General features: G+C 41.7%; 1 protein-coding gene across 1 annotated transcript; it reads right to left on the reverse strand.

The window, feature by feature from the left end:
* Positions 1-12,854: 12,854 nt before the first annotated feature.
* On the reverse strand, positions 12,855-20,462 carry LOC106571549 (uncharacterized). Its single transcript, XM_045695745.2, has 5 exons — positions 20,211-20,462; positions 20,102-20,126; positions 19,517-19,915; positions 15,837-15,965; positions 12,855-15,652 (listed from the first exon to the last, which is right to left on the reverse strand). The coding sequence occupies exons 1-5, from the start codon at positions 20,215-20,217 to the stop codon at positions 15,439-15,441; spliced, it is 774 nt and encodes a 257-aa protein (XP_045551701.2). The 5' UTR covers positions 20,218-20,462; the 3' UTR covers positions 12,855-15,438.
* Positions 20,463-24,998: the final 4,536 nt, after the last annotated feature.

A 24,998-nucleotide genomic window follows, 5' to 3' on the forward strand; every position in this document is an offset into this window, starting at 1 on the left:
GAGAGGGAGAGATGGTGTGTGTAACTAGTCTTTACCCATCCCTCCACCCCAAACTGTACGTATTTTTGTACTTCCTCTTTTACCTCAGCTCAATTATAATTTAGTCAAATCAAATTGTATTTGTCACATACACAGTTTACAGCAGGTATAAACGGTGCAGTACAATATCAATCATATCAAAAGTAAAAAAAATAACAAGTAAAACTGATATGTACACAATATGATATACAGTATAAATTCTGAATGTGCTATGTTGAGTATGTCTGTATTTACAAATATAAAGTGACTTGGTCGTGCAGTTGAATAAATAGTATAAATAGAACAGCAGCGTTGACTGTGTGTGTGTGAGTTTTTGTGTAAGGGTTGGATGTGTGGATAGTCAATGAAAATAGTCTCCAAGCTGCAGGTCTGAGCAGGTAGACAGCTAAGGTTAGTTGTTCAACAGTCTGGTGCTAGAAGCTGTCTCGGAGCCTGTTGGTCTGAGACCCGATGTTTCGATACAGTTTGCCAGATAGTAAAGGAGTGAACAGGCCGTTGCTAGGGTGACTGGAGTGTCCGAGTGATAAGCCAGTCACCCTTCAGATTATCGTGTGAGAGAGAAGTTTCCCCATATTTTTTATGGACTCATGTTGCCTCTTTTGTGAGTTTACCAGGCAAGGAGTGTACCATGCTTTCCTGAAGATTGTCTCCGAAGGGGGCATCTGGGGCCTGTGGGCAGGGTGGGTAGGGGGAAGTGGGTTAAGTTGAGCCAAAGGGGTAAGTTGACCCACCCTTGTTTCTAGGAAACCAAATATTAGGAAGAGGTAATCATTTCATGGAGTCTGTGATGGAAGAAACCACATGGAAAAAGTGGTAAGCAAGTTAGGTCCCCCAAAAAATGTCAAATGAATTTATTGTGTTACAGGTTTCATGTTGCTTGTATCTAAACCAAAGTAGATATTTTAAAGATTGTTCTATAAATCAGTTGGGGTAACCTAGCATGAAAGTGTATCCTTGTAGCTGTGTAGGCTAATATAGTCAAAATGTTTGCCTTGGGGAACTTGAGCCAATGGCAAGTTGAGCAAATTGAAGTGATTTCTTCCCAGGCGTAATGCACGGAATTATTGCTGGGATATGGGGTAACTACAGGGCCTGTCCTATGTTAAAAGGGTTTTTTAAAAATAGTACAAAGTAGTACATTAATGACAATTTTTTTGGGGGGGGGGGGGGGTGTTGTGTGAATAACTATGTGAACCAGGGGTTGGAACAGCAACCCTATTTTTCGGCCCATTGTTCCGACCAGCAGGTTCTGAGCTGGTTCGAACCCCCCCCCCCCAGTTCATTTCCGTAAATGTTTTAACCCTTGAAATCAACAGTTTTTTAGCTTGGTTATGGAAAGGTCGTTTACTTGTTTGAAGGACATAAATGCAAGCCGGGAGAGGTGGGACTGAAATATGGGTGGGGAGCATTGATAGGGCGAGAGAGATCAGACGGGTGGACATGAAGTGGGCTTGGCCTGAAGAGCTGAGCTTCATGTCATGAGGTGAATTGAAATTTGTTTAGGCTTTTACTTGCGTCATAACTTCGAACTACCCAGTTTTTTAAACTGGGTGGTTCGAGCCCTGAATGCTGATTGGCTGACAGCTGTGGTATATCAGACCATATACCATGGGTATGACAAAACATGGATTTTTACTGCTCAAATTACGTTGGTAACCAGTTTATAATAGCAATAAGGCCCCTCGGGGGTTTACGTCTACTATACTTAAGCAATAAGGCCCGAGGAGGTGTGGTATATGGCCAATATACCACAGCTAAGGGCTGTTCTTAGGCACAACGCCATGCAGAGTGCCTGGACACAGCCCTTAGCCGTGGTATATTGGCCATATACCACACCTCCTCGGGCCTTATTGCTTAAGTATACTAGACGTTAAGAATATGTTTTGAACAAAAAGGAAACAACAAAAAAACAGTTTTCGGTTCTGTTTGTGTGTATCTGTGTGTATTTATGGTGGTTCACATGATCAAACGGTGCGGCAGGGTAGCATAGTGGTTAGAGCATTGGGCTAGTAACTGAAAGGTTGCAAGTTCAAATCCCCTAGCTGACAAGGTACAAATCTGTCGTTCTGCCCCTGAACGCTGTTCCTAGGCCGTCATTGAAAATAAGAATTTGTTCTTAACTGACTTGCCTGGTTAAATAAATGAATTCCCCTTTTCTGTAGGGTTACTCTGTGTGATATGAATTTAAAGCAAAGATTCAACCACAAAGCCACCATGGATATTTTAAAACAACTCAGGGATAAAGTCACAGACTGGCACATCATGGTCAAGTAAATTATTATGAAGTGGATAGTGTGTCATAACACACTGCATACATCAGGCCCTCAGGCACACTGCATACATCAGGCCCTGGTCTGCCAGAGAATAAGGAAACTGCTTAGGGACGTCACTGTGAGGCCAATGGTGACTTTGAACGAGCTACAGAGTTAGAGTGAGATGGGAGAATACTTTCCATGGCTCTACAACATCCCAGTCACTGCGCAAAACTGGCCTGTCTGACAGAGTGGCAAGTGGGAAGCTATTATTAATAACTTTACATTCCTGCATCGAGTTTGAAATAATACTGCAAAAATGTTGTCTCAAAACATATATTTGTGTCAATGTAAAGATTTGAATCTGGGCCAAATCTAACATCACACACTCAACAACATCCCTAGTTTGATGCATGGTGACAGCATCAGCCTGTTATGGGCATGCTTTTCATTGGCATGGACTGGGGAGTTTGTCAGGATCTTCAAGAGAAAAATGGATGGAGCAAAGTAAAGGACAAATCCTAGAGGAGTACCTGCCTGGGTCTTCTAAAATTCTAACACTGGGACTGAAATGTTTCAAGTTTTAATGTCACATGTACAAGTACAGTGAAATGCCTTTCTTGCAAGCTCTAAACCCAACAAAGCAGTAATCAGTATCAATGTATTACTAAAAATAACATACGGTAGAACAAAAACCCACAAGAAATAAAAACACCTTTCAACAACAGGACAGTTACCCAACATAATTCCAAAACTACACTGTAGTGGCTTAACAAGGTGTTGAATGTTTCCCGGTTGTGTTGTCTGTAACGACCCTCCCACTGTCTGCCGTATTCTTTCTCTACAGTGCGTAATTACCCACCACAAATCCGCACGAAGACTAGGGTTGAGTTATTGTAGGTTTTGAGGAAGCTCCATATACATCTCACCTCTCTTCTGTGGTGCCCAGTGTGATTGTCATTTCTCTTGTTGTGGCCTGGTCTGGTGTGCTCAGCAGAGAGGAAGAGCGAGATAATTTTTTTTAGGATTTACTTGTGACTATGGCGTCTAATGTAGACGAGTTCATTCGCTTTCCATCAGAGGAACTGTTAGAATTATGTACTAAAGAAAAGCTGTTGAAGATCGCTGAACACTACAAGGTTGAAATGAGGTTGGTTGTTAGGTTGATATTGAAGGCCAATCTGATGGAGAGTGGTATTCTAGAAGTTAACACTGGGGCAGCCTCTGCCGAGGACTCGCCACCTCCCCAGTAGTCTCCCCGGTTCGTTTCAATGGCCGTTCCATCTGTTAGCCCTAGTAGTCTTCTTTTTGAACAGCAGAAATAACTGCTTCTGTTACAACTAGAGCATGATCGTGTAAAGTATGAAAAGTATGTTGCCAAAATTTAATGAGAAGGACCCTGAGACGTTCTTTTCATCGGAGCTTGTTGCTGACGCGCTCTCTCGTGCGCCTTGTTCCTGAATGTCTACGTGGCTGACCATTGTTTATTTTGTTTGGTATTGTCCTGTTCTGTCGCTCCTGTCTATTCCCTTCTGGTCTTGTTTTCTTCTTTCCTCTTAAAGGTTGCTTCCTGTGCGCAAAGGTTGCTGAGGTCTGGGGAGGACGAAGTTGGCTGGGGCAAGTGGAAGTGTGAACATGTACCCCCTCATGGATTTGGGACGCAGGCTGGGTCAATTTGGGACACAGGCTAGGTCAATTTGGGACGCAGGCTGGGTCAATTTGGGACGCAGGATGGGTCAATTTGGGACGCAGGATGGGTCAATTTGGGACGCAGGCTGGGTCAATTTGGGACGCAGGCTGGGTCTTTTACTAGGATCCAGGGCAGTCTGCCGTATTCTTTCTCTTTGCTCTTGTTTTCCTTATAAGGATGTCGGCGGGCGGAGCTGGGAGGGTCGTCAGCGACATGGGACACACCTGGGCCCGGGTGTGTCCCGGGATAAATACACCTCTTCCCCATTCATTGAATAGACTCTCTCCATGCAAACACACTGCTAGATTTTGCTTGTGGCATTTTTGTGGCTGTTTTGTTTGTTTGCTTTGGCACCTTTCAACACCCCTCATTAACACATTTATGCACACAACCACTCACTAACACTACTGATTACTGACTACACACACCATTGTTAATTGTATTTACCTTACTTTAGGAATAACAAAAATATATGAATTAACTGATCTCCACATTGTCTCCCTTTTTGTTACGGACTTCGAGCCGGACCACACCGGCTGCATTGTGTGTGCGAGCGTTGCAAAATAAATGTACACATACATGTTATTCAATCGTTTCATCCAAACTGCTCGCGCACGCCAACGAGCATCTGCGTAGCGAGGCACTAAAATAGCACCTGCCCCTATTATTTACGCTTGAAGCACAGCAAGTCCCGCCTCTCCCATCTCCTAATAGTTTTTTAGGAGCTTAAAACCTCTCTAGGCTAGGCGGGACGAATTCGTCCCACCTACGTAACAGCCACTGCTATCCAGTGGCGCGATTTTCAAAACCTTAAAAATCCTATTACTTCAATTTCTCAAACATATGACTATTTTACAGCCATTTAAAGACAAGACTCTCGTTAATCTAACCACACTGTCCGATTTCAAAAAGGCTTTACAACGAAAGCAAAACATTAGATTATGTCAGCAGAGTACCAAGCCAGAAATAATCAGACACCCATTTTTCAAGCCAGCATATAATGTCACCAAAACCCAGAAGACAGCTAAATGCAGCACTCACCTTTGATGATCTTCATCAGATGACAACCCTAGGACATTATGTTATACAATACATGCATGTTTTGTTCAATCAAGTTCATATTTATATCAAAAACCAGCTTTTTACATTAGCATGTGACGTTCAGAACTAGCATACCCCCGCAAACTTCCGGGGAATTCGCTAACATTTTACTAAATTACTCACGATAAACGTTCACAAAAAGCATAACAATTATTTTAAGAATTATAGATACAGACCTCCTCTATGCACTCGATATGTCCGATTTTAAAATAGCTTTTTGGTGAAAGCACATTTTGCAATATTCTAAGTACATAGCCCAGGCATCACGGGCTCGCTATTTAGACACCCGGCAAGTTTAGCACTCACCATAATCATATTTACTATTATAAAAGTTTGATTACCTTTTGTTGTCTTCGTCAGAATACACACCCAGGACTGCTACTTCAATAACAAATGTTGGTTTGGTCCAAAATAATCCATCGTTATATCCGAATAGCGGCGTTTTGTTCGTGCGTTCCAGACACTATCCGAAATAGTAAAGAAGTGTCGCGCGCATGGCGCAATTCGTGACAATAAAATTCTAAGTATTCCATTACCGTACTTCAAAGCATGTCAACCGCTGTTTAAAATCAATTTTTACGACATTTTTCTCGTAGAAAAGCGATAATATTCCGACAGGGAATCTCCTTTTCGGCAAACAGAGGAAAAAATCCCAAAGGCGGGGGCGGTCGGGGTCACGCGCATAAGCCAGTGTCCCTTGATCGGCCACTTGAGAAAGGCGATAATGTGTTTCAGCCTGGGGCTGGAATGACGACATTCTGTTTTTTCCCGGGCTCTGAGCGCCTATGGACGACGTGGGAAGTGTCACGTTAGAGCAGAGATCCTTAGTAAATGATAGAGATGGAAAAGAAGTTCAACAAATGGTCAGACAGGCCACTTCCTGTAAAGGAATCTCTCAGGTTTTGACCTGCCATTTGAGTTCTGTTATACTCACAGACACCATTCAAACAGTTTTAGAAAATTTAGGGTGTTTTCTATCCATATGTAATAAGTATATGCATATTCTAGTTACTGGGTAGGAGTGGTAACCAGATTAAATCGGGTATGTTTTTTATCCAGCCATGTCAATACTGCACCCTAGCCCTAACAGGATAAACCCAAGTGAGTGATTGAAAGATTAACTGAGTTCCACATTCCAGTCCAGTTGGTGGCAATAATGCACCTTAAAGTTGGTTGCCAACCGCCATATAAAGTCCACAAAAGAAGACTGAAGGAGGAGAGATTACTAGAAACTAACTAGGTTTCAGCTTTAATACTGCAGATAGATTGTAGCTTCCATCAATGTAATTGTCTGCATCACTTTCAATGTAATTGTCTGCATCATTTCCAATCACCCATATTTTGTTGTAAATACAGTACCAGTCAAAAGTTTGGATACACCTACTCATTCAAGGGTTTTTCTTTATTTTTACTACTTTCTATATTTTTAGAATAATAGCGAAGACATCAAAACTATGAAATAACAAAAAGTGTTAAACAAATCAAAATATATGTTATTTTTGAGATTCTTCAAAGTAGCCACCCTTTTCCTTGATGACAGCTTTGCTCACTATGCATCTCACAAAGACACGGCAGTTGGAACCAAAAATCTCAAATTTTAACTCATCAGACCAAAGGACAGATTTCCACCTGTCTAATGTCCATTGCTCGTGTTTCTTTGTCCAAGCAAGTCACTTCTTCTTATTGGTGTCCTTCAGTAGTGGTTTCTTTGCAGCAATTCGACCATGAAGGCCTGATTCACGCAGTCTCCTCTGAACAGTTGATGTTGAAATGTGTCTGTTACTTGAACTCTGTAAAGCATTTACTTGGGATGCAATTTCTGAGGCTGGTAAGTCTAATGAACTTATCCTCTGTAGCAAAGGTAACTCTGGGTCTTCCTATCCTGTGGCGGTCCTCATGAGAGCCAGTTTCATCATAGCTCTTGATGGTTTATGCGACTGCACTTGAAGAAACTTTCCAAGTTCTTGACATTTTCCAGATTGACTCATCTTCATGTCTTAAAATAATGATGGACTGTTGTTTCTCTTTGCTTATTTGAGCTGTTCTTACCATAATATGGACTTGGTCTTCTACCAAATTGGGCTATCTTCTGAATACCACCAATACATTGTCACAACACAACTGATTGGCTCAAACACATTAAGAAGGAAGGAAATTCCACAAATTAACTTTTAACAAAACACACCTGTTAATTTAAATGCATTCCAGATGACTACCTCTTGAAACTGGTTGAGAGAATGCCAAGAGTGTGCAAAGCTGTCATCAAGGCAAAGGATGGCTACTATAAAGAATCTCAAATATAAAATATATTTAGATTTGTTTAACACTTTTTTGGTTACTACATGATTCCATATGTGTTATTTCATAGTTTATATGTCTTCACTATTAATCTACAATGAAGAAAATAGTAAAAATGAAGAAAAACCCTGGAATGAGTAGGTGTGTCCAAATTGTTGACTGGTACTGTAGGTAAACTGAGATATGGCTAAAGAGTTAATCAGGGTGATTTTTCCACAAATAGAGGGGTATTTTCCTTTCCATTGCAACAAAATCTTATCTATTTTGCTAACTTTCTATTAAAAAGTATTTTTCTTTCTGGATATGTATACTGAGTATGTCCACATCACCGTCTGACCATTATATTTGTAAACTACATGATAATGTAAAAGTACTTTTTTTTGGTGATTCAATACGTATCATAATTTATCATAATTTGGTTGTATTTCAGAGGTTAGAAAAATTAACTAGATCCTCTGAGGCTGTGGAGGGATCCAAATGGTGGATTTAAAAGAAAGCAAACTTGTTTTACTGCTCTTGACAGTTTAATACTTTCTGAGAAGTATCTATTAATAACTATTTTACACCTAGGGTTACTATACATAAAATTGAAATATTCCAGGCATTTACAGCGCATTCAGAAAGTATTCAGAAACCTTGACTATTTCCACATTTTGTTACGTTACTACCTTATTCTAAAATGTATTAAATCATTTCAATCTACACACAATACTCCATAATGACAAAGCAAAAAACAGGTTTAGACATTTTTGCACATTTATAAAAATAAAAGTTCAGGAAGTCGGACAAGTTCAGACCACTTCAACACATTTACACATAAGTATTCAGACCCTTTACTCAGTACTTTGTTGAAGCACCTTTGGCAGTGATTACAGCCTCGAGGCTTCTTGGGTATGATGCTACAAGCTTGGCACACCTGTATTTGGGGAGTTTCTCTCATTCTTCTCTGCAGATCCTCTCAAGTTCTGTCAGGTTGGAATCGGGAGCGTTGCTGCACAGCTATTTTCAGGTCTCTCCAGAGATGTTCGACCCGGTTCAAGTCCGGGCTCTGGCTGGGCCAATCAGGACATTCAGAGACTTGTCCCAAAGCCACTCCTGCATTCACTTGGCTGTCTGCTTAGGCTCTTAGTCCTGTTGGAAGGTGAACCGTCACACCAGTCAAAGGTTCTCAGCGCTCTAGAGCAGGTTTTCATCAAGGATCTCGCTGTACTTTGCTCCATTCATCTTTCCCTCGATCCTGACTAGTCTCCCAGTCCCTGCCACTGAAAAACATCCCCACAGCATGATGCTGCCACCACCATGCTTCACCGTAGGGATGGTGCCAGATTTCCTCCAGACGTGACACTTGGCATTGAGGCCAAAGAGTTCAATCTTGGTTTCATCAGACCAGAGAATCTTGTTTCCAATGGTCTGAGAGTCCTTTTGGTGACTTGTGGCAAACTCCAAGCAGGCTGACATGTGCCTTTTACTGACGAGTGGCTTCTGTATGGCCAATCTACTATAAAGGCCTGATTAGTGGAGTGCTGCAGAGATGGTTGTCCTTCTGAAAGGTTCTCCCATCTCCACAGAGGAACTCTGAAGCTCTGTCAGAGTGGCCATCAGGTTCTTGGTCACCTCCCTGACCAAGGCCCTTCTCCCCCGATTGCTCAGTTTGGATGGGCAGCCAGCTCTAGGGAGAGTCTTGGTTGTTCCAAAATTCTTCCATTTAGGCCACTGTGTTCTTTGGGACCTTCAATGCTGCACAACATTTTTGGAACCCTTCCCCAAGTCTGAGCCTCAATACAATCCTGTTTTGGAGCTCTACGGACAATTCCTTCGACCTCATGGCTTGGTTTTTGCTCTGATATGCACTGTCAACTGTGGGACCTTATATAAACAGGTGTGTATCTTTCCAAATCATGTCCAATCAATTGAATTTACCACAAGTGGACCCCAATCAAGTTGTAGAAACATCTCAAGGATGGTCAATGGAAACAGAATTGGAGCTTCAAGTTCCTTGGCATCCACATCACCAACAAACTAACATGGTCGAAGCACACTAAGACAGTCGTGAAGCGGGCACAACAAAACCTATTCCCCCTCAGGAGACTGAAAAGATTTTGCATGCGTCCTCAGATCCTCAAAAGGTTCTACAGCTGCACCATCGAGAGCATCCTGATGGGTTGCATCACTGCCTGGTATGGCAATTGCTTGGCCTCCAAGCGCAAGGCACTACAGAGGGTAGTGTGTACGGCCCAGTACATCACCAGGGCCAAGCTTCCTGTCATCCAGGACCTCTATACCAAGCAGTGTCAGAGGAAGGCCCTAAAAATTGTGAAAGACTCCAGACACCCTAGTCATAGACTGTTCTCTCTGCTACCAAAGCAGTACCGGAGCACCAAGTCTAGGTCCAAGAGGCTTCTAAACAGCTTATACCCCCAAGCCATAAGAGTCCTGAACATCGAATCAAATGGCTACCCAGACTATTTGCATTGCCCCCCCCCCTTTTATGCTGCTGCTACTCTCTGTTATTATCTATGCATAGTCACTTTAACAACTCTACCTACATGTACATATTACCTCAATTATCTCGACTAACCGGTGCCCCCACACATCGACTCTGTACCGGTACCCCCTGTATATAGCCTCACTATTGTTATTTTACTGCTACTCTTTAATTATGTTACTTTTTTTTCTTACTTTTTGGGGGGTATTTTTCTTAAAACTGCATTGTTTATTAACGGCTTGTAAGTAAGCATTTCACTGTAAGGTGTTGTATTCGGCACATGTGACATAACATTTTATTTGATTTGAATGCACCTGAGCTCAATTTCGAGGCTCATAGCAAAGAGTCTGAATACTTATGTAAATACGTTATGTTTTTTATTTTTTATAAATTTGCAACAATGTATAAAAACCTGTTTTCCATTATGGGGTATTATGTGTAGATTGATGAAGATTTATTTATTTTTTAATCCATTTTAGAATAAGGCTGTAACGTAACTTTCCGAATGCACTGTATATATAAATTCCAGTCATACTTCATCAAAAGCCTTTTCAAAGTCAGCTAAGAATACCAGAATTTGATTTCCCAGATTTTGAATCGTGTTCTTTTGTTTCCAATACTTGTCTTATATTATCTCCAATGTATCGTCCATGTAAAAAACATGTCTGATTAGGATGAATAATATCCAACAATAACTTTTTTATTCTATGCGCTATGCATTTTGCTTGAATTTTTGCATCACAACACTGAAGTGTAAGGGGCCTCCAATATTTTTACTGGACCAGATCTTTATATTTACCACCTGGATCTGTTTCAGTAATAATTCAATCAGACCTTCTTGTTACAGTGGGGCAAAAAATCGTTTAGTCAGCCACCAATTGTGCAAGTTCTCCCACTTAGAAAGATGAGAGAGGCCTGTAATTTTCATCATAGGTACACTTCAACTATGACAGACAAAATTTGAAAAAAAAAATCCAGAAAATCCCATGTAGGATTTTTTATGAATTTATTTGCAAATTATGGTGGAAAATAAGTATTTGGTCAATAACAAAAGTTTATCTCAATACTTTGTTATATACCCTTTGTTGGCAATGACACAGGTCAAATGTTTTCTGTAAGTCTTCACAAGGTTCACACACTGTTGCTGGTATTTTGGCCCATTCCTCCATGCAGATCTCCTCTAGAGCAGTGATGTTTTGGGGCTGTCGCTGGGCAACACAGACTTTCAACTCCCTCCAAAGATTTTCTATGGGGTTGAGATCTGGAGACCGGCTAGGCCACTCCAGGACCTTGAAATGCTTCTTACGAAGCCACTCCTTCATTGCCCGGGCGGTGTGTTTGGATCATTGTCATGCTGAAAGACCCAGCCACATTTCATCTTCAATGCCCTTGCTGATGGAAGGAGGTTTTCACTCAAAATCTCACGATACATGGCCCCATTCATTCTTTCCTGTACACGGATCAGTCGTCCTGGTCCCTTTGCAGAAAAACAGCCACAAAGCATGATGTTTCCACCACCATGCTTCACAGTAGGTATGGTGTTCTTTGGATGCAACTCAGCATTCTTTGTCCTCCAAACACGACCAGTTGAGTTTTTACCCAAAAAGTTATATTTTGGTTTCATCTGACCATATGACATTCTCCCAATCCTCTTCTGGATCATCCAAATGCTCTCTAGCAAACTTCAGACGGGCCTGGACATGTACTGGCTTAAGCAGGGGGACACGTCTGGCACTGCAGGATTTGAGTCCCTGGCGGCGTAGTGTGTTACTGATAGTAGGCTTTGTTACTTTGGTCCCAGCTCTCTGCAGGTCATTCACTAGGTCCACCCGTGTGGTTCTGGGATTTTTGCTCACCGTTCTTGTGATCATTTTGACCCCACGGGGTGAGATCTTGCGTGGAGCCCTAGATCGAGGGAGATTATCAGTGGTCTTGTATGTCTTTCATTTCCTAATAATTGCTTGATTTCTTCAAACCAAGCTGCTTACCTATTGCAGATTCAGTCTTCCCAGCCTGGTGCAGGTCTACAATTTTGTTTCTGGTGTCCTTTGACAGCTCTTTGGTCTTGGCCATAGTGGAGTTTGGAGTGTGACTGTTTGAGTTTGTGGACAGGTGTCTTTTATACTGATAACAAGTTCAAACAGGTGCCATTAATACAGGTAACGAGTGGAGGACAGAGGAGCCTCTTAAAGAAGAAGTTACAGGTCTGTGAGAGCCAGAAATCTTGCTTGTTTGTAGGTGACCAAATACTTATTTTCCACCATAATTTGCAAATCAATTCATTAAAAATCCTACAATGTGATTTTCTGGAATTTTTTTTCTCATTTTGTCTGTCATAGTTGACGTGTACCTATGATGAATGAATTACAGGCCTCTCATCTTTTTAAGTGGGAGAACTTGCACAATTGGTGGCTGACTAAATACTTTTTTGCCCCACTGTAAGTATCTGATAATCTACCATTTTTGTAGGAGTGGTTAACGGTTGCATTTCCCTCCATATTCCTTCAAGTTCGCTTAATTTTTTAAATAATATATTACACTTGATCTTTCTTGAATAAGTTCCTCCATTTCTTTCCCCTCTAACTTATCCTGTGCCTCTACGGTACAGTTTTTATTGCTATCTATCTGTACTATTAGTCCTTCCATTTCCTTTGTTAATATGGACTCTTTTTACCTAAATTGCTTTTGTTTTAGAGATGAGTACTGAATTGCATGGCCTCTAAAGGCACATTTAAAAGTGTCCCATACAATAAGGGCTCTACTGTACCTATGTTATGTCGGAAAAAGTGTGTTATAAATTCTTCTGTCCTAGTTAAAAACAAGTTTCCAATATCCTCGCACATGTGGAAATTCTGTAAGAGCAATATATATGCCAATTATTTGATGGTCCGACCGCATTCTGTCCCTTATCAACACTAACTTTTGCTTTCATCAAGTATTGACTCAGGGGTTCACATACTTATTAACACAAGACATCTCAATATTGTATTCTTTTTTATTTAAACAAATATTTCACCATTTAAAATGTGAAAGCAGTGCAGGGGTTCACATACTTATTCACAGTTCTGTACAGTGTGACCATATACTGTAGTACAGAATATATAAAGGAAACATCAAATGAACTGGCAAAGAAACTATCAGTAATAAAGGGTAAACATATTAATACTGGCCATATGAAACGAGCTACTGCTTGTTAGTGATAGCTAAGCTTATTCAAACAGAACAAACATCTAAAAACATCTAGAGTGTCAATTAATGACTTTCTTCCTGTTATAGTAGCTCGTCTGTGCGACAGGACCAAAATTATTGTAAAATTAATGTTCATAGTTGCAGGAATAAAAGGTTCCATAGCAATGCATTCTTAGACCTCTCTCTGTGACAACACTAAACAATAGTCAATCTTGTATGTGATTCCTGTCTATAACAGCTGTCAACATAAAATAAGAGCAGTCTGAAGAGCTTATTACATTAAGTAACATTATAAAAATAACACGAAAATAAGTTAAACTCCATTTAGCAGATGCTTTTATCCAAAGTGACGTACAGTCATGGGGGCGGAGGTTCTACTAAGCTACATGGAATTGTTTTAAGAAGGTCATACCCTACGATCATTTAGCTATTTGATCTAGAATTTTAAGACCCCTTGAAGTATCCCCCCAAAATATTGTAAAAATATTTTTGATACAAAATAAGTTTGGGCCTTACTGCTATTAGCCCATTCAAACGCATTGAGTAACAGATTCAATGCATGGAACAACAGATAGTCCCTCCAAATTTTTTTAAAGGAAGTTTGTTCTGAAATGTCTGTCCTATATCGGCGAGATATAAGATAGATCACGAAACATTAATATTTTTTTATATACTTAATATTTTTTTTAACATTTTTTACGTATTTAACCCCTTATTTTTGGCACTAAACAGTATCCATATGTACACTACCATTCAAAAGTTTGGGTTCACTTAGAAATGTCCTTGTTTTCGAAAGAAAAGAAAAAAAATGTCCATTAAAATAACATGAAATTAATCAGAAATACAGTGTAGACATTGTTAATGTTGTAAATGACTATTGTAGCTGGAAACGGCTGATTTTTAATGGAATATCTACATAGGCATACAGAGGCTCATAATCAGCAACCATCACTCCGGTGTTCCAAAACACCAGTCCCAACGTCAACAGCGAAGAGCCGACTCTGGGATGCTGGCCTTCTAGGCAGAGTTCTTCTGTCCAGTGTCTGTGTTCTTTTGCCCATCTTAATTGTTTCTTTTTATTGACCAGTCTGAGATATGGCTTTTACTTTGCAACTCTGCCTAGAAGGCCAGCATTCCGGAGTCGCCTCTTCACGGTTGACGTTGAGACTGGTGTTTTGCAGGTACTATTTAATGAAGCTGAGGACTTGTGAGGCTTCTGTTTCTCAAACTAGACACTCCAATGTACTTGTCCTCTTGCTCAGTTGTGCACCGGGGCATCCTACTCTTTCTATTCTGGTTAGAGCCAGTTTGCACTGTTCTGTGAAGCGAGTAGTACACAGCGTTGTACGAGATCTTCAGTTTCCTGGCAATTTCTTGCATGGAATAGCCTTAATTTCTCAGAACAAGAATAGATTGATTAATTTCAGAAGAAAGTACTTTGTTTCTGGCCATTTTGAGCCTGTAATCGAACCCACAAATGCTGATGCTCAAGATACTGAACTAGTCTAAAGAATGCCAGTTTTATTGCTTCTTTAATCAGAACAACAGTTTTCAGCTGTGCTAACATAATTGCAAAAGGGTTTTCTAATGATCAATTAGCCTTTTAAAATTATAAACTTGGATTAGCTAACACAACGTGCCGTTGGAACACAGGAGTGATGGTTGCTGATAATGGGCCTCTGTACACCTATGTAGATATTCCATAACAAAATCTGCCGTTTCAAGCTACAATAGTCATTTACAACATTAACAATGTCTATACTGTATTTCTGATCAATAAGATGGTTTTTTAATGGACAAAAAATGTGTTTTTCTTTCAAAAACATGGAAATGTCTAAGTGACCCCAAACTTTTGAATGGTAGTGTACTTCCAGTAATTTTTTCAACTGGTACCGGGAGACCTTCAGAGGAGTCTTGTGAGGCATGTCACCTTTCCACAGAGAAGTACTTGTGTGTACCCCAAACTGGACACTACAGACAGATGTTGGCAGATCGGCTGTACCGACTTCAGACGTGACCCAAACGGCAAATACCATTGTGTTCGCGAGAGTCTCATCTTTCAATAGAGGGGTTATAATAGTTTTATAGGCTAAACTGTTCAGACACTACAGACGATTTTGTGAAAAGATCGATTTTCGGGATGTTTCATGGTCTGACAAACACCGCTCAAGCTCTGTCACCTTTACCACCGATGCGGAAGAGTGACATTGGCATATGCGGTGGATTGAGACACATCCAATGCAAAAAAACATCTCTATCTTAAATTGACAGAATTTTATGGGGATTTTTTTTATTATACCAATAGTTGTAGTTGGGACAGGATCTCGGAAATACAGAGCTAAAATCTAAAGAGGATGCCCTTGAGTCCCGAAGCAGCCTTATTATTATTCTTTCTTCACATAAGCAGCAAGATAGGAAACATACTTTTCCCTCTCTGTAGCTCTCTGTAGTTCACTCACACCAATGTCCTGGACCAGGGGTGTTTTCATGTTGTCATAGATCATCCATCTGCCAGTCAGCTGAGTGCACAGGAACAGGACCATGTGGTTGGACAGGGGTGTACTCTGTCCCATCAGGAGGAAGTGGAGCTCGTATGTCCTGAAACATTGAGGCCAGTGGGTTATATCAGTTGAACCTGCATTGTGGTCCTTAAGCATTAAAGTACTGTAGATCTTCTGAAATAACATCACATAATACAGACTAGTCTAAGGCAGTGGATCAATCTAGCTGAGAGATATCACGAGGGCTGACTTTAACCTGCTACATACAGTATAGTTAGTACCTTTCATAATCATCAGTGATGGAGAGGGGAGGTAGGATACACATCCGGTCATCAATGTCTACCAGGATGAGTTTGGGTTCATGACGAGAAGTGCCTAAGGGTTTTACATCACCGTAATCCTCAAACTTCCTATAAAACACATTTTAAGGAGATCATTAACTATAAAGTTATTGTTGAAACAATGTTTTTGGTGGTTTCATACTATATGTTCTTCCCAAACTTCCAGTGGCTTTCTTTGTTGTTCTTTTACATACACTGAACAAAAATATAAACGCAACATGCAACTTTTTAAAAGATCTAACTGAGTTACAGTTAATATAAGGAAATCAGTCAATTGAGAAATTCTTTAGGCCCTAATCTATGGATTTCACATGACTGGGAATAAAGATAAAATGTCTCCAGAATTGAAGGTCCTCAAGAACACAGTGGCCTCCATCATTCTTAAATGGAAGAAATTTGGAACCAGCAAGACTCTTCCTAGAGCTGGTCGCCCGATCAAACTGAGCAATCACTCTGACAGAGCTCCTCTGTGGAGATGGGAGAATCTTCCAGAAGGACAACCATCTCTGCAGCAATCAGGCCTTTATGGTAGAGTGGCCAGACAGAAGCCACTCCTCAGTGAAAGGTACATGGCAACCTGTTTGGAATTTGCAAAAAGGCACCTAAAGGACTCTCAGACCATGAGAAACAAGATTATCTGGTCTGATGAAACCAAGATTGAGCTCTTTGGCCTGAATGCCAAGCGTCATGTCTGGAGGAAACCTGGCACCATCCCTACGGTGAAGCATGGTGTTGGCAGTATCATGCTGTGGGGATGTTTTTCAGTGGCAGGGACTAAGAGACTAGTCAGGATCGAGGGAAAGATGAACAGAGCAAAGTACAGCGAGATCCTTGATGAAAATCTGGACAACGACCCTAAGCACACAGCCAAGACAACGCAGGAGTGGCTTCGGGACAAGTCTCTGAATGTCCTTGAGTGACCCAGCCAGAGCCCGGACTTGAACCCAATCAAACATCTCTGGAGAGACCTGAAAATAGCTGTGCAGCAATGCTCCTCATCCAACCTGACAGAACTTGAGAGGATCTGCAGAGAAGAATGAGAGAAACTCCCCAAATACAGGTGTGCAAAGCTTGTAGCGCCATACCCAAGAAGACGCGAGGATGTAATCACTGCCAACGGTGCTTCAAAAAAGTACTGAGTAAAGGGTCTAAATACTTACAGTACCAGTCAAAAGTTTGGACACACCTACTCATTCAAGGGTTTTTCTTCATTTTTACTATTTTCTACATTGTTGAATAATAGTGGACATGTCAACTATGAAATAACACATATGGAATCATATAGTAACCAAAAAAGTGTTAAATACATCATAATATATTTATATTTTAGATTCTTCAAAGTAGCCACCCTTTGCCTTGATGACAGCTTTGCACACTCTTGGCATTCTTTCAACCAGCTTCATGAGGTAGTCACCTGGAATGTATTTCAATTAACAGGTGTGCCTTGATAAAAGTTCATTTGTGGAATTTATTTCCTTCTTAATGCGTTTGAGCCAATCAGTTGTGTTGTGACAAGGTAGGGGTGGTATACAGAAGATAGGGCTATTTGGTAAAAGTCCATATTATGGCAAGAACAGCTCAAATAATTAAAGAGAAACAACAGTCCATCATTCCTTTAAGACATGAAGGTCAGTCAATACGGAACATGTTAAGAACTTTGAAAGTTTCTTCAAGTGCAGTCACAAAAACCATCAAGCACTATGATGAAACTGGCTCTCATGAGGTCCACCACAGGATAGGAAGACCCAGAGTTACCTCTGCTGCAGAGGATACGTTCAGTAGAGTTACCAGCCTCAGAAATTGAAGCCCAAATAAATGCTTCACATTTATCAAGTAACAGACACATCTCAACATCAACTGTTCAGAGGAGACTGAGTGAATCAGGCCTTCATGGTCAAATTTCTGCAAAGAAATCACTACTAAAGGACGCCAAAAAGAAGAAGAGACTTGCATGGGCCAAGAAACACGAGTAATGGACATTAGACCGGTGGAAATCTGTCCTATGCTCTGATGAGTCCAAATTTTAGACTTTTGGTTCCAACCGCCGTGTCTGAGACGCAGAGTAGGTGAACGGATGATCTCTCCATGTGAGGTTCCCACCGAGAAGCATGGAGGAGGAGGTGTGATGGTGCTTTGCTGGTGACACTGTCAGTGATTTATTTAGAATTCAAGGCACACTTAACGAGTAGTTTTGGTAATTAGTCGTGTGGTCAGTAGTTGTGGACAGCAGTTGTGTGGTTTAGTAGTTGTGTGGTCAGTAGTTGTGTGGTTCTGATGAGTAGTTGTGCGGTCAGTAGTTGTGTGGTCAGTAGTTGTGTGGTTCTGGTGAGTCGTTGTGCGGTCAGTAGCTGTGTTCAGTAGTTGTGTGTTTGCAGTCAGTAGTTGTGTGGTTCTGGTGAGTAGTTGTGTGGTCAGTAGTTGTGTGGTCAGTAGTTGTATGGTTCTGGTGAGTAGTTGTGCGGTCAGTAGTTGTATGGTTCTGGTGAGTAGTTGTGCGGTCAGTAGTTGTATGGTTCTGGTGAGTAGTTGTGTGGTCAGTAGTTGTGTGGTCAGTAGTTGTATGGTTCTGGTGAGTAGTTGTGTGGTCAGTAGTTGTGTGGTCAGTAGTTGTATGGTTCTGGTGAGTAGTTGTGTGGTCAGTAGTTGTGTGGTTCTGGTGAGTAGTTGTGTGGTCAGTAGTTGTGTGGTCAGTAGCTGTAGTGGTAGTTAATGCAATAGCAGTGGTATTAGAAGTGACTGTGGTCAATTCTAGCATAAAGCTTTATTGAAGAAATGTAAGTCGAGTCAGTCTGTATGCCCTGGACCAGAGCTAGTGCAGACCAAAGGTAGACCAATGCTAGGCCAATGCTAGGCCCTGGACCAGAGCTAGGCCAATGCTAGGCCCTGGAGCAGAGCTAGTGTGGACCAGAGCTAGGCCAATGCTAGGCCCTGGACTAGAGCTAGTGCGGGCCAGAGCTAGACCAATGCTAGTATGGACCAAAGCTAGCTAGCTACACCCTGGACCAGAGCTGGCCCAGAGCTTGTTAGTGCAGATCAGAGCTAAACCACCGCTAATAGGGACCAGAGGTAGCTAGCAACTATTTACACCCTGGACCAGAGCAAGTTAGTGCGGACCAGAGCTAGCTAACTTCTAGCTATGCTCAGGACCAGAGCTGGACCAGAGCAGTATTTGTGTTCAAGTAAGTGTGGTCAGTAGTTCTGTGGTTCAGTCATTGTGTGGTCAGTCATTTTGGTTACTAGTTATGGTCAATTGTTGTGTGGTTGTGGTCAGTAGTTTTGTGGCTGTGGTCAACTTTGGTTTGGATAGCTTAAACGGTGAAAGGTCTAGAATTTTGTATTTATTTTTTACCATTCAAGTCTATGATCTTTGAAATGGATTGGGAGCTCATTTAATTAAATATAATTATAGTTCAAAAAAAGTGTAAACGCTATAAAAAAAAATACTTTCACAAGCAATCTAAGTTGGGCCAGTCTGTACTTTTTAAAGTTGGTTTCATGTTAATAGCATAAATTATTTTAGCTCTAGATTGGACTAAAGAAATCAAATAATAATAATATGAGTATGTAAGAAATCTAGAGTTGTGCATTGCCTTCAGCAAGCACACCTAATGAACAATTACCTCAATATGTTGTTGAGAACTGTGTCACATGGTGTGGAGCTTGATTGCGAGTCATCATAGTCGAAGCTGGCACATACCAGCTCAGTGAAGTTTGTCAAGTGGTCTCTAACATAACCTCTGATATCTACAAATTCATTTTGCATGAGGTTTTCTTCCTTACGAAGGCTCAAGTTAATAAGCCACAGTGCCTTTGCCTCATTGACCTTGGCAAAGTCTAGGAAACGTATAACCGTATTGATTTTGTTATCCCTCGTGAACAAATCTCGAATTTGGGGATACATTTTGGCAAGAACATGAATTCCAGCCAAAATGGAGTCTAGAACACAAGTATTGCTGAACTGGTATGCACCATAGCTTCCCCCAGCCAATAGGTAACTCAGGTTAATCATATCATCAGTGCTGGAAAATGTAGAAACACAGAAATATACATTGGCTTTAACCCATTCTGTTTTGCATACAATATCAGATTTTTTGACAGTGACATATTCTGATTAATCAAATACTTTATAGTAATAAAGACATTTGAAATAACATTCCAAATCAAGAAAACTGTGTAGCACCATGATTGTTTTATCTATTCCATACCTGGTGGGTTCTGCCAACTGCCCAGCTGTAATACAAATAAATGTAAAGTTTAGAAAAAAGGAAAGAGTGATGCTTTTAAAGTTATCATGTAAAAAAAGGACATGCCTACCTTCCATAATTAAACGTTCATGTGTCCTCTGAAGATCTATCCGGTCATGGATGGGGCTGTTGTCGAAAAAATGCACATGTTCATGGCTGAGTCATAATGGCGGATATCAAACGCAAAGTAGACTCGAATTTAAACTGTCCTAAATGTTAACTTCAATGTGTTAATGCTTAACCACAATTCAGTGGTAATCCCAAAATGTGCAAGACTCTGCAAGTGTTGAAACTTAAATTTGCTTACAAATCTTGTGGTTCTATGTTGAAATCATGTAATGCCAGTCATTTCCAAAATATTGTTCAATCATCATCTCTATATGACGGAACATCAGACATCCGAAATCTAGCCACAAGCAAATATGAAAATGACTACTTAACCTGAATTAGTACATTAACAATAGACATAATAGCATACCCTATTTGTGGTACATCAATCGTTGAATAAATTAAAAAATAAATAAAAGCGTTGTCACCGCTTGAACTTCCTGATTAGAGAAATCATGTCGCCTCCCACACCTGCAATCACATGTACAGTTCTTGAACAAGTTTAAATTCCTGTTAATAGGACTGTGAGATAAATCTTTCCATCTTTCTAAATCAAATCAAAGCTAACCAATTAAAATAAAAGGATTTATATCATTGATATATTTTTATTTTGACAATTTATCCATTTGAATTGAGTCATGATGCCAAGTGATTATGTAGATTACAGAAGTTGAAAGACAAGTTAGATGCAGTTGCAGAGAATCTATGAGATTGATGTGTGTTTATGTAGAAATAGAAATTAAGTGAAACCTTGCTTGATGGAGCAATGTGTGTCTCATATAAACACACTGCATTGCCTTCTAATGGATAATACTGGACAGAATGTAAAACAGAAATAAAATGTATCTGCAGTACCAGAACAGTATCTCACTGTAACAAGCACCCTGGTCTTACATGTGGCCTGACCAGTGGCGACCTGTCATTCAGAGCCCCACCTGTTTTTGGGGCTTGCCTGTTTTGCATGATATTTTGGCATTAATACGTGTCACATATCAGTTTGCAAACAATGTAAAAAAAGAAACTCAGCAAAAAAAAGAAACATCCCTTTTTCAGGACCCTGTCTTTTAAAGATAATTTGTCAAAATCCAAATAACTTCACAGATCTTTATTGTAAAGGGTTTAAACACTGTTTCCCATGCTTGTTCAATGAACCATAAACAATTAATGAACATGCACCTGTGGAAAGGTGGTTAAGACACTAACAGCTTACAGACGGTAGGCAATTAAGGTCACAGTTATGAAAAATAAAGAGGCCTTTCTACTGACTCTGAAAAACACCAAAAGAAAGATGCCCAGGGTCCCTGCTCATCTGCGTGAACGTGCCTTAGGCATGCTGCAAGTTGGCATGAGGACTGCAGATGTGGCCAGGGCAATACATTTCAATGTCCGTACTGTGAGACGCCTAAGACAGTGCTACAGGGAGACAGGACGGACAGCTGATCGTCCTCACAGTGGCAGACGACGTGTAACAACACCTGCACAGGATCGGTACATCCGAATATCACACCTACGGGACAGGTACAAGATGGCAACAACAACTGCCCGAGTTACACCAGGAATGCACAATCCCTCCATCAGTGCTCAGACTGTCCGCAATAGGCTGAGAGAGGCTGGACTGAGGGCTTGTAGGCCTGTTGTAAAGCAGGTCCTCACCAGACATCACCGGCAACAACATCGCCTATGGGCACAAACCCACTGTCACTGGACCAAACAGGACTGGCAAAAAGTGCTCTTCACTGACGAGTAGCAGTTTTGTCTCACCAGGGGTGATGGTTGGATTCACATTTATCGTCGAAGGAATGAACGTTACACTGAGGCCTGTACTCTGGAGGGGGATCGATTTGGAGGTGGCGGGTCCGTCTTGGTCTGCGGCAGTGTGTCACAGCATCATCGGACTGAGCTTGTTGTCATTGCAGGCAATCTCAACGCTGTGTGTTACAGGGAAGACATCCTCCTCCCTCATGTGGTACCCTTCCTGCAGGCTTATCCTGACATGACCCTCCAGCATGACAATGCCACCAGCCATACTGCTCGTTCTGTGTGTGATTTCCTGCAAGACAGGAATGTCAGTGTTCTGCCATGGCCAGCAAAGAGCCCGGATCTCAATCCCATTGAGCACGTCTGGGACCTGTTGGATCGGAGGGTGAGGCCTAGAGCCATTCCCCCCAGAAATGTCCGGGAACTTGCAGGTGCCTTGGTGGAAGAGTGGGGTAACATCTCACAGCAAGAACTGGCAAATCTGGTGCAGTCCATGAGGAGGAGATGCACTGCAGTACTTAATGCAGCTGGTGGCCACACCAGATACTGACTGTTACTTTTGATTTTCACCCCCCCTTTGTTCAGTGACACATTATTCAATTTCTGTTAGTCACATGTCTTTGGAACTTGTTCAGTTTATGTCTCAGTTGTTGAACCTTATGTTCATACAAATATTTACACATTACGTTTGCTGAAAATAAACACAGTTGACAGTGAGAGGACATACATTTTTTTGCTGAGTTAAAAAATATATATACACTGCTCAAAAAAATAAAGGGAACACTAAAATAACACATCCTAGATCTGAATGAATGAAATAATCTTATTAAATACTTTTATCTTTCCATAGTTGAATGTGCTGACAACAAAATCACAAAAATAATCAATGGAAATCCAATTTATCAACCCATGGAGGTCTGGATTTGGAGTCACACTCAAAATTAAAGTGGAAAACCACACTACAGGCTGATCCAACTTTGATGTAATGTCCTTAAAACAAGTCAAAATGAGGCTCAGTAGTGTGTGTGGCCTCCACGTGCCTGTATGACCTCCCTACAACGCCTGAGCATGCTCCTGATGAGGTGGCGGATGGTCTCCTGAGGGATCTGCTCCCAGACCTGGACTAAAGCATCCGCAACTCCTGGACAGTCTGTGGTGCAACGTGGCATTGGTGGATGGAGCGAGACATGATGTCCCAGATGTGCTCAATTGGATTCAGGTCTGGGGAACGGGCGGGCCAGTCCATAGCATCAATGCCTTCTTCTTGCAGGAACTGCTGACACTCCAGCCACATGAGGTCTAGCATTGTCTTGCATTAGGAGGAACCCAGGGCCAACCGCACCAGCATATGGTCTCACAAGGGGTCTGAGGATCTCATCTCGGTACCTAATGGCAGTCAGGCTACCTCTGGCGAGCACATGGAGGGCTGTGTGGCCCCCCAAAGAAATGCCACCCCACACCATGACTGACCCACCGCCAAACCGGTCATGCTGGAGGATGTTGCAGGCAGCAGAACGTTCTCCACGGCGTCTCCAGACTCTGTCACGTCTGTCACATGTGCTCAGTGTGAACCTGCTTTCATCTGTGAAGAGCACAGGGCGCCAGTGGCGAATTTGCCAATCTTGGTGCCAAAAATGCCAAACGTCCTGCACGGTGTTGGGCTGTAAGCACAACCCCCACCTGTGGACGTCGGGCCCTCATACCACCCTCATGGAGTCTGTTTCTGACCGTTTGAGCAGACACATGCACATTTGTGGCCTGCTGGAGGTCATTTTGCAGGGCTCTGGCAGTGCTTCTCCTGCTCCTCCTTGCACAAAGGCGGAGGTAGCGGTCCTGCTGCTGGGTTGTTGCCCTCCTACGGCCTCCTCCACGTCTCCTGATGTACTGGCCTGTCTCCTGGTAGCGCCTCCATGCTCTGGACACTACGCTGACAGACACAGCAAACTTTCTTGCCACAGCTCGCATTGATGTGCCATCCTGGATGAGCTGCACTACCTGAGCCACTTGTGTGGGTTGTAGACTCCGTCTCATGCTACCACTAGAGTGAAAGCACCGCCAGCATTCAAAAGTGACCAAAACATCAGCCAGGAAGCATAGGAACTGAGAAGTGGTCTGTGGTCACCACCTGCAGAACCACTCCTTTATTGGGGGTGTCTTGCTAATTGCCTATAATTTCCACCTGTTGTCTATTCCATTTGCACAACAGCATGTGAAATTTATTGTCAATCAGTTGTTGCTTCCTAAGTGGACAGTTTGATTTCACAGAAGTGTGATTGACTTGGAGTTACATTGTGTTGTTTAAGTGTTCCCTTTATTTTTTTGAGCAGTGTATAAATGGACTGTTTGAAAATGTGAAGATTTTATATTTTATTTTGCGTACCCCCGACGGCATTGTGCGTTCCCCCAGTTTGGGGATACCTGGTCTACCGTATGAAAAGCTTTGGCCAAGTCAATAAAAATAGCAGCACAACATTGCTTCGAATTAAGGGCAATGGTGACATCACTGAGGACCTTTAAGGTTGCAGTGACACATCCTTTCCAAGCAATGGGAACCTCCCCAGAAAGGAGTGAGAGGCTTGGCGATGATAGGGGCAGCAACCTTAAAAAAGGGTCTGAACCATCTGACACAGATGTTTTTTTGGGGTCAAGTTTCAGGAGCTCCTTTAGCACCTCGGACTCAGTGATCACATGCAGGGAGAAACTTTGTAGCGGGAAAAAGAGGGAGAAGCGTCAGGGCTAGTCGCATTAGAATGGGTGGGAGATGAGGAAATGTTGGACAGGCAAGGAGGCATGGCTGAGTCAAATAGGAATCCTGACTTAATATCTACAGTAGCTTTGATTGGGCTGATCATGTCAACATCATACTTTCAAAATCTTAGCCAGCAGTCATCATCATGAATGAAGTCAACAATCTGTTGGCATAGCCTTTTTAATCCTTGTCATATGAAGATAAATAATGAAGAAAAATTATAGATAAAACGTATCGGTGCTC

Source organism: Salmo salar, chromosome 15 (genome assembly GCF_965601325.2).
Source record: "Salmo salar chromosome 15, fSalSal1, whole genome shotgun sequence".
Classification (NCBI taxonomy): Eukaryota; Metazoa; Chordata; class Actinopteri; order Salmoniformes; family Salmonidae; genus Salmo; species Salmo salar.